At 44.4% G+C, this 10,172-nt stretch overlaps 1 protein-coding gene across 1 annotated transcript; it reads left to right on the top strand.

Annotated features, from left to right (window-relative positions):
• The first annotated feature begins 1,355 nt into the window (after positions 1 to 1,355).
• Positions 1,356 to 8,077, top strand: LOC137547660 (probable ATP-dependent RNA helicase DDX46). The gene is made up of 5 exons (XM_068271113.1): positions 1,356 to 1,490; positions 2,473 to 2,662; positions 2,813 to 3,034; positions 3,205 to 3,291; positions 7,810 to 8,077. The coding sequence occupies exons 1-5, from the start codon at positions 1,356 to 1,358 to the stop codon at positions 8,043 to 8,045; spliced, it is 870 nt and encodes a 289-aa protein (XP_068127214.1). The 3' UTR covers positions 8,046 to 8,077.
• The last annotated feature ends 2,095 nt before the right edge of the window (positions 8,078 to 10,172 follow it).

Genomic DNA, 10,172 nt, shown 5'->3' with positions numbered 1-10,172 from the left:
GTGTCCACAAAGTGCAGTCAGATTGGTCGCAGCTGTGCCCAGAAAGTGCAGTCTGATTGGTCGTAGATGTGTCCACAAAGTGCAGTTTGATTGGTTGCAGATGTGCCACAAAGTGCAGTCTGATTGGTCGCAGATGTGTCCACAAAGTGCAGTCTGATTGGTTGCAGCTTTGCCCACTAAGTGCAGTCTGATTGGTAGCAGCTGTGCCCACTAAGTGCAGTCTGATTGGTCGCAGATGTGCCCAGAAAGTGCAGTCTGATTGGTCGTAGATGTGTCCACAAAGTGCAGTTTGATTGGTTGCAGATGTGCCACAAAGTGCAGTCTGATTGGTCGCAGATGTGTCCACAAAGTGCAGTCTGATTGGTTGCAGCTTTGCCCACTAAGTGCAGTCTGATTGGTAGCAGCTGTGCCCACTAAGTGCAGTCTGATTGGTCGCAGATGTGGCCACAAATTGCAGTCTTATTGTTCGCAGAAGTGTCCACAAAGTGCAGTCAGATTGGTCGCAGCTGTGCCCTCAAAGTGCAGTTTGATTGGTTGCAGATGTGTCCACAAAGTGCAGTCTGATTGGTCGCAGATGTGTCCACAAAGTGCATTCTGATTGGTCGCAGATCTGGCCACAAAGTGCAGTCTTATTGTTCGCAGCTTTGCCCACTAAGTGCAGTCTGATTGTTCGCAGCTGTGTCCACAAAGTGCAGTCTGATTGGTCACAGCTGTGCCCAGAAAGTGCAGTCTGATTGGTCGCAGATGTGTCCACAAAGTGCAGTTTGATTGGTTGCAGATGTGCCACAAAGTGCAGTCTGATTGGTCGCAGATGTGTCCACAAAGTGCAGTCTGATTGGTTGCAGCTTTGCCCACTAAGTGCAGTCTGATTGGTCGCAGCTGTGCCCACTAAGTGCAGTCTGATTGGTCGCAGATGTGGCCACAAATTGCAGTCTTATTGTTCGCAGAAGTGTCCACAAAGTGCAGTCAGATTGGTCGCAGCTGTGCCCAGAAAGTGCAGTCAGATTGGTCGCAGCTGTGCCCTCAAAGTGCAGTTTGATTGGTTGCAGATGTGTCCACAAAGTGCAGTCTGATTGGTCGCAGATGTGTCCACAAAGTGCAGTCTGATTGGTCGCAGATGTGCCCTCAAAGTGCAGTCGGATTGGTCGCAGATGTGCCCACTAAGTGCATTCTAATTGGTCGCAGCTGTGCCCACAAAGTGCAGTCAGATTGGTCGCAGCTGTGCCCACAAAGTGCAGTCAGATTGGTCGCAGCTGTGCCCACAAAGTGCAGTCTGATTGGTCGCAGATGTGGCCACAAAGTGCAGTCTGATTGGTCGCAGATGTGGCCACAAAGTGCAGTCTGATTGGTAGCAGATGTGCCCTAGATTGTCCACGCTCCTCCTATGCAGCGTGGACAATCCAGAACGCCGCACGCTGCCAGCTCCAGATGACACCAACGCTCTCTCCGTGTTCCCAGAGGCGGAAGCAGCGCTGTCTTCCGCCAAAATGGTAATTTTCTTATTCATTACTGCTCCCTAGCAAGTACATCAGGAATTTCTAGCACTTCAGAAGTATATGAAAGTATTAGATATCCACTTCCGTATTACTATTAATCAGATGATTTGTAACTAGATAGCCATTTACACAATAGTCATTGTACAGAGTATAGAACGCTATGTCGCTGTGTTTGCCTCAAAACAGCAAACTCATTGCAATTATACATGTTTTGATCATAAATAATTTCTCGTATGTGAAAAAATATATTTGATATTTTGCAATGTTATTATTCATAGAGTTGTACGATCATGGCAGATGCTGCTGAAGCCGGTGGGAGTGGTGGTGGTGATGGTGATGGTGGGAGGAGCAGGACGTCAGCCTCTGCTGCCTCCGCTGCACGCCTGCGGAAGCGGGAAAAGAATTTGATTATTAAAGTAAGTTTATTTATTTTTTTCTTCACTGTATTAATCCATGACTTTCAATTTATTTTGCTTGACTGTGTAATGCATGCTGCATCTGTAGCTACTTTAATAGTACCATGAAGCTTTGCAATTGAAGGGCTTAATGTTCAGACTACACAACTGTACGCCCCATACACACACTCAAGTCAACACTCAACAGCGGTCTGTAAAGGCCGCCGGGCGGATTGCTCAGAACCTCAGAAAGAGCCTTATCAGTCAGCCGACAGCCTGTAGACACGTCGGACTGTCCACGGAAAATCTGACCAGCGGGAGATGACTACAGACCCGTCGTTGCCTCCCGTGTAGCGTTTGTACTGGCCTTTAGGCTCTCATAACTTTGATTTCGATTAACTTACTGAAAATCTACTTCTATTGTTCAAGGAGTTGATAAGACTGCTGATGATAAGTCAATTGAACATTAAATTGACTTTTCATCAGTCTTATCATATGTTAGTACAATAGCAAGCGATGTAGGTATTGTAAAGGTTACTTTTAGCGGATCATTAATTTTGTTGTTGTTTTTTTTTTTTCAGACAATGTTACGAGGGGCCTACGATAAGAGGAAGAGGGAGGAGAAGAGGGCTATCCTGGACCAGCTACAGCGGGACCTTGAGACCCGATACCACCGCACATGGTCGGTCAAGAAGATCCAGACCATGTGGAGCGACTTCAAGTCGAAGACACCATGTGCGGTGAGGAGAATTAAAGACCAGCTTCGGGAATGTAAGTAAATAATGTGTTTTTCATATATGTAGCGTGATGTGTACGTGTTTTCAACCTTGGAAATCCTTACGATTTTCATGTCTAACAAATTGTCTCTCCTATTGGGTATGTAACTCACAATTTTAAAAACAATCTCACATTCTTTTTTAGTGGATCGGTCTCAGGCACGCAGGCGGGCCCGTTCCGCCTCTGCTCCTCCCTCTTCCCGCAATATTGTGGACCCCACTCAGGAGGATCCTGCTGCTGCCTCCCCCCCTGCTGATGATGAGGCTGGACCCAGCAACAGCCAAAGGCCCCGTAGCAGCCGGCAGCGTGGGCGAAGGCGCTGCCGGCAGCGTGGGCGAAGGCGCTCCCGGAGCCGATCTGTGGCATGTAAGTATTTTTTTAACAAAGTTGCAACATTAATCAGATGACAGTGCTACGTCTCTTAGGAGATTAGTACATAATGTTTTTTTTGTACAGAATATAATTTTTTTTTTTTTTTACAGTCCCAAAAAAAAAAAAAAAAAGGTGAATGATACCATGTCTTCTTTTTATCTTAGCCTCTATCTCTGTGCGATTGCGCAGACGCCGGCCACGGCAACTTTCCTCCGGCAGGCCAGAAAGTGGTGCCATTGAAACAGCTGAGTGTAAGTGAAATTTATTGTTGTAGAACAAAATACATTAATAAGTGTTTGATGCAGCTTATTGATTTGGAGCCATTGTGTAGTGTATGTATCGTATTGTACTCTAGGGTCTATTCAGGGGGAAGCCAAGTATACTAGTTGTAGATGTTTTGGATGTGGGCGGAAGAATGAGTGCTAGGAGGAAAACAATACAGACCGAAGTAAAAATAATTTTCTTCATCATAATTTTTTATTACATTTCAAATACAGAGTTCCATAGTAATGAAAACAGCTGACTGCATAATATTCATCATACATTCAAATACACTTGCAAACTATTCTATGAATAACACCCCTGGTCTGTCTTATTCCCATGAAGAACAGAGGGAGGTAATACATGAAGCACTCCTATGCGCTTAGTCCAGCCTGGGAGTTTTAACTTGACCCATAATAGGTAACCCCCAGGGCTCGGACATCAATGTACTGTATCAATTCAGTGGCCCGAAGGTTAGCCCTTGATACAGGGTTACAGGGATCCTGTTTCAGTGCTAGAGTGTCTACATAATGCTCGTCGCTGTAGTGAGTATAAAGTACAACACCTGTGGGAAGGACGGACGAGGTCTGACTAGTCTACCATAAGTAACACTACCTACTTAACTTATAGTGTATAGTATACCAGGAGCTATATTGGAAGTGAGATTCTAGTTAGTGTATTCCAACCAGGTACTAGGAAGGGTGAAGATCTTATGGTCCACTGAGGATCTTAGTCTAATTTTATATTCCATATTCAGGTTGCTGTTTACTAGGGAGATTAGTTGGGTAATAGATAGGTAGTCGGCCGATTTCCAATTGCTAGTTATCTGGGAGAGTGCCGACAGAATGATATGCATAACCTGGGGCTGCAAATTTAGTGGGATCTCCTCTAGCCCTACTAAGAGTAAAGCTAATTTAGCTGATAGACGTACGTAAGTAGGGAAGGAAAAAGCTATTAATTAAGGGCTGGTTCAGACGGACGTTTGCAGAGCGTTTACAGCCAGCGTTCAGGGCTTGGTGCTAAACGCTCCCATTCAAGTGAATGGGAGCGTTTGTACCAAGCTTTCAAGCACGTTTACACAAACGCGGCGTTTGGGTCCCGATTTTCCCTGGCGTTCAAGGAGCCCCTGGAAGCTACATGTAGCTTCCAGGGGAGGTTAACCGCGACGGCTAATGTCCCCCTAGGGGAAGAAAAAACGCGACCGCATCCAAACGCACACGAACGCTGCTGAACGCGACGCCAACGAACGCAACGCCTCCAAACGTCCATCTGAACCAGCCCTAAGAGTTCCACATGGTCCCAAAACTGAGCAATATTAGGGCACTCCCATAGCATGTGGAGTAGAGTCCCCACTGAGTTCTTACAATGCCAGCAGTTGGGGGAGTTATCCTCTGAGAACGAGGCCATTCTTCTGGGGGTCAGATACCACCTGAAAATAACTTTACGTGAAAGTTCACAGTGGGAGTTGTTCTTTGAGAGTTTTAGGCTTTTAGAAGTGGTCCTGACTGAGCACATGCTGGTCAGTTATGTTAGATTGTAGGTCATTGGACCAGGCTAAAGCATATCTTTTCAGTGAGGCATCACTCACTTCTAGTATCGACGTATACCAAGTGGAGATACATCCGGCCAAAATGTGTGTGTGGGGGGGGGGCCTTTATTGTTAATGGCTGTTAGGATTAGGATATGACTATTGAGCTGGGGTATATTAATTGTGTTATTTTTGATCAGGCTATATATCCTATGGTAGGTAAAGAGTTGGTTGAATGGTAATTGGAATTCTTTATGTAATTCCTCAAATGTTTTAAGCTGAGAGCCTTGTGACAGTTGGTTTAGTGAGGTGATTTTAACTTTATCCCATGCGGATAGGTTCAAATGGGGGCTGAGGATTTTAAGGGCATTTAAAGAGATGGTAGGACTATGAGTCAGGGACGACTTAGGCGGGAATTTGATAAAGTGTTCCCATGCCAGCAAGAGAGCCTGGATAGTTGTGTATTGGGAAGATGGTCTCTTTGCTCCCAGGAGCATAGCTTCTGACAGAAGTAAAAACTTAAAGGACCACTATCTTGAACAAAGTTGGCAGTTAAAATGGGACAGATGACAGGTTTTGGGCCAGTCCATGTTTTTAAGGGGGATTCTCAGGGATTTCTTTGTTTGCAACAGCATTTCCTGAACATTTGCAAAATGTCACTGACATAATACAGTGGACTGTTCAAGTGATTAGTGTGGCCGGCTGGTTTCTTGCTAATTTTTCAGTTAATCAGATGTTATTGTTCAGGAAATGCAGTTGAAAACAAAGCAAACCCTTGAAATACCCTATGAGGAGATGGATTGTCCCAAAATCTGTCGGTTATGTCAGATTTTCAATGCCTACTGTTTTTTGCGCTCGTGGTCCTTTAAGGCATACAGTAAAAAATGGCGCGGAGGAAATAATGGCGCACCGTTCTGCCGATTATAAAACGCTATTTACCGTTTTAATGTAAATACATTAAAACGGTAAATAGCGTTTTATAAAACAGCAGAATGGTGCGCCATTGAAAAATGCAGGGAACTAGCAGAGGGGGTCGGGCTGGCAGCGGGGGTCGGGCTGGAGAGGCAGCGGGCAGTGGGCTGGCAGCGGTGTCAGGGTGGAGAGGCAGCGGGCTGGCAGCGGGGGTCGGGCTGAAGAGGCAGCGGGGTGGAGGGAGGATTACGCAGCATGTGTATATTGTGTATACATTACCTTGTCCCGGCCGGCGATCGCTCCTTCACTTCATAGCTTGCACGAGTTCTGCATCCAGCCAATCACCATGCGGCTTCAGTTTCCGCATGGTGATTGGCTGGATGCAGAACTCGTGCAAGCTATGAAGTGAAGGAACGATCGCCGGCCGGGACAAGGTAATGTATACACAATATACACATGCTGCGTAATCCTCCCTCCACCCCGCTGCCTCTTCAGCCCGACCCCCGCTGCCAGCCCGCTGCCTCTCCACCCTGACACCGCTGCCAGCCCACTGCCCGCTGCTTCTCCAGCCCGACCCCCTACTGCCCGCTGCCTCTCCAGCCCGACCCCGCTGCCAGCCCGCTGCCTCTCCAGCACGATCCCTGCTAAAAAAATTGAACATATAAAACGTTAAATATCGTTGTAATGCAGCGCCATTCTGACACTATTGGCGCTGTGCGCCATTTTTGCCTGTCCCCCCTTTAAGAACTACATCCCGATGTTGAAGGGATTGGAATCGTTGAAAAGCAAGAGCACTAACACACCAACCACCACTACATCACCCTGCCTCCAAATTAGAACACTTCTTCCGGCCAGTGATTATGTCCATAGTAAAACTAGTGTATCATCTGTAAATATAATGTAAGGACATGCTTTAATTTCACAACTTCAAAGGAAGCTTCATTCAAATTTGGCCATAAATAAATGTACATAATGGGGCAACATATCACTTGAAGAAATGTTGACAAGCTGCAGTACTATGCATGTGTGGAATGGTAGTATAAAGGTATTTCACATCCATTGTAGCCACAACAAGTTCTAATACATGTTTGATTTTTTTGGGTGGATTGCAAGGCACTACTTTTGGCAGTCATATTTCATTACTCTTTCTTTACTTTAGGTAAAACCAGGAGTTTTGTTTTTGAATCTGGATGATACCATTCATTGTCAAACTTAGACATGAGTAAACAGTGAGCTTTCGGATTTTAAAATGCCTTCGGCGGACTGGTTCCTGACTAAAAATGAAAACCACACTTTATGTACACTGACATACAGAGTTGAATAATTTTTCGGCAAACATTAATGTATTTTTACATGTCTTAACTGTTACTCAGAACACTTTTCCTGGCCTCTGGGCTAAATTGATAAGTTAAACAGTTCCCTTCATGTAACGTAAAGTACACTCTGGTGATGATGATGGGTAACTATTGGAAATTCCAAGTTGAAATACTAACTGGGCTAGTAGTCATATGCCACATTAATTTTAAACTAAAGAGCATTCTGGCATTTCAAACCAGCAAATGCAAGTAAAAAATAATGCATAGTGACAGTAAACAGTAAACACCATCAAACGCAAGCATATAACAGAAAAATTGAATTGAAAAATTAAAAATAAAATAAAAAGAATATTGTAATATTGAAAAGCCATTGTACCAGCAAGAGAAGTTGTAAACAAGAGTCCTGGTTTTAACCATGTTGTACAGATATGATCCAATGTATGTACTTTGTCTCTTTTTTAAATCTCATTTCTGACTTTAAGCCACCCATTAATACAGTGAATGTCAATGTTTGTAAGCCGTGTTTTCAGTGTTGGTCAGGGAAAAGTACAAGGAAGCCTTTTTATAATTAGAAAAATCTCATGTTATTTTTCTCAAAAACAGCCAATAAATGCTATCATCCTGTTTCAAAACTCCTTGTTTTTATGGCTAATACGGTACCACACTGTACTGGTTTGACTTTTATTAAACGTTATTGTACAATGTCCATGTATAGTGTAATTTTGTAATTTTGTACATCTTGTTTTTTACAGCTTCTGAAGTAACCGCCCGTGTTGCTGCCCTTGAGCAACAAGTACAGCAGCAGCGGGTGGAATATGAAGCGCGCCTCCAGCAGCTACAAGCTGCTTTTCAGCAGCAGATAGAGCAACTGCAACAACAGCTGGAGGCACAGATTGAGGACCAACGGCAGAGGATTCTGGCCTGCAGGGAGGAGGGAGAACGGCTCCATGAGTATTTTGCCCAGGTTGCCGGGAAAAGGAGGATGTAAGGCGGGTCCTCCTGGAGTCCTCCGGAGTCAGATTAGATGGACAGCGTGTGTGAACAGCTTTTTTCAGATCTTCCCACTGATTCTACATTGGATTTAGATCTGGACTTTGGATGGGCCTTTCTAATACATAGTTATGTTTTGTTTGAAACCATTCCATTGTTGCCCTGCCTTTATGTTTAGGGTCATTGTCCTGCTGAAAGGTGAACCTCCGCCCCAGTCTCAAGTCTTTTGCAGAGTCCAAGAGGTTTTCTTCCAAGTTTGCCCTGTATTTGGCACCATCCATCTTCCCATCAACTCTGACCAGCTTCTCTGTCCCTGCTGAAGAGAAGCACCCCCAGAGCATGATGCTGCCACCACCATATTTGACAGTGGGGATGGTGTGGTCAGAGTGATGTGCACTGTTAGTTTTCTGCCACACATAGCGTTTTGGATTTTGGACCAAAAGTTCCATTTTGGTCTCCTCTGACCAGAGCACCTTGTTCCACATGTTTACCGTGTCCCCCAACATGGCTTGTGTCAAACTGCAAACTGGACTTCTTATGCTTTTCTGTTAACAATGGCTTTCTTCTTGCCACTATACCATAAAGGCCAACTTTGTGCAGTGCATGACTAATAGTTGTCCTATGGACAGTCTCCCACCTGAGCTGTAGATCTCTGCAGCTCGTCCAGAGTCACCATGGGCCTCTTGACTGCATTTCTGATCAGCGCTCTCCTTGTTTGGCCTGTGAGTTTAGGTGGACGGCCTTGTCTTAGTAGGTTTACAGTTGTGCCATACTCCTTCCATTTCTGAATGATTGCTTGAACAGTGCTCTGTGGGATGTTCAAGGCTTTGGAAATGTTTTTGTAGCCTAAACCAGCTTTACGTTTTTCTATAACTTGATCCCTGACCTGTCTTGTGTGTTCTTTTTACTTCACAGTGCTGTTAGTGTTGATCCAAATATTCTCTTAAGACAACCTCTGAGGCCCTCACAGAGCAGCTGTATTTGTACTGAGATTACATTACAGACAGGTGCACTCTAATCTCTTACCCACCCTGTTTTAAAAGAGCAGGCAAATGGTTGATTTGATGTTGGCAGCCAACCTTTTGTTGAGGTGACAGGGGGCCAGATTTATCAAGAGCGTTTTAAACAAAATATTAGTTTTATTTTTAAAAATCCTTGCAGAACTGTCTCAGACAGCCGAAAAAAATCACTAGATAATGAAGATTCCTTCTTAAACTGTAAGGAATAGAAGGAGATAGGAAGGTCTCTCAGGCAGTGCAATGTGTGTGGAAAATTGCTGTGGCTAAGGCTACCAACACACCTGCTGTCAGCAAACTCTGACTGAGAGGGGAGGAGCCCTTCACAAATCACATCTAGCCTACACTATCTGTAGAACTGCTAATGAGCACTTTTCGGCAACATTAAAGGAATGGATTTGCACATTTCTTAAATGTTCAGTTTATTGATTTTTATTATTTAAATGAATCACATATCAGTTACTTCATATGGAGAGCATATCTTTCTCCATAGACCTTGTGTTAAAAAAAATAGTTGCTATCACTTATTTTTGCTTTGGCAGCGAGCTGAGCTGGCTCATTAGCATACTGTACGACGACGGGCTTCAGCCTGCTTATAGCAGACACTCCAGCTGATTTATTATAACGCTGACTCACACACTACAGACAGCTGCTGTTCTGAGTTCTCTGTAACCAGTTAATTGAATAGATAAAGCAGTCGGCTAATTATGTACTTATGAAAAAGCATGTTTGTTTATTTACTTATCTAGTTACAGAGAACCGCAGCTCTCTGTAGTGAGTGAGTTAGCGTTATCAGCTTGAGTGTCTGCTATCAGAGAAGTCCGTCCGGCGCATGACACAGCCCAGCTCTCTGTGGTGTATGAGACAGCCTTATAAATCAGCTGGAGTGTCTGCTAGCCTATAAGCAGGCTGAAGCCTGTCGTCGCATACTATGCTAATGAGCCATCGGCCAAAGCAAAACTAAGTGATAGCATCTACTTTTTTTTAACACAAGGGCGTCAATTCACCAGAGAGGATTTACTAAGAGAAAAAAGGTAGGTAGATTATCTCATGAGGTATTTTAACACTCTGGAGTCAATTCACCAGTGTGAGAGGACAGAGAGAAAAGT

The sequence above is a fragment of the Hyperolius riggenbachi genome, chromosome 1 (genome assembly GCF_040937935.1).
Source record: "Hyperolius riggenbachi isolate aHypRig1 chromosome 1, aHypRig1.pri, whole genome shotgun sequence".
Taxonomy (NCBI): domain Eukaryota; kingdom Metazoa; phylum Chordata; class Amphibia; order Anura; family Hyperoliidae; genus Hyperolius; species Hyperolius riggenbachi.
Note: the sequence above shows the minus strand (reverse complement) of the source record. Positions and strands in the feature narration are given on the sequence as shown.

What these genes read in the sequence shown, in the direction of transcription:
- LOC137547660 (XM_068271113.1), top strand. Translation starts at nt 1,356, where the DNA reads ATGTGCCCTAGATTGTCCACGCTCCTCCTATGCAGCGTGGACAATCCA. An exon ending in TAAAGACCAGCTTCGGGAAT is followed by an intron (nt 2,663 to 2,812) that starts GTAAGTAAATAA and finishes ATTCTTTTTTAG; the next exon opens with TGGATCGGTCTCAGGCACGC. An exon ending in TGCCATTGAAACAGCTGAGT is followed by an intron (nt 3,292 to 7,809) that starts GTAAGTGAAATT and finishes TGTTTTTTACAG; the next exon opens with CTTCTGAAGTAACCGCCCGT.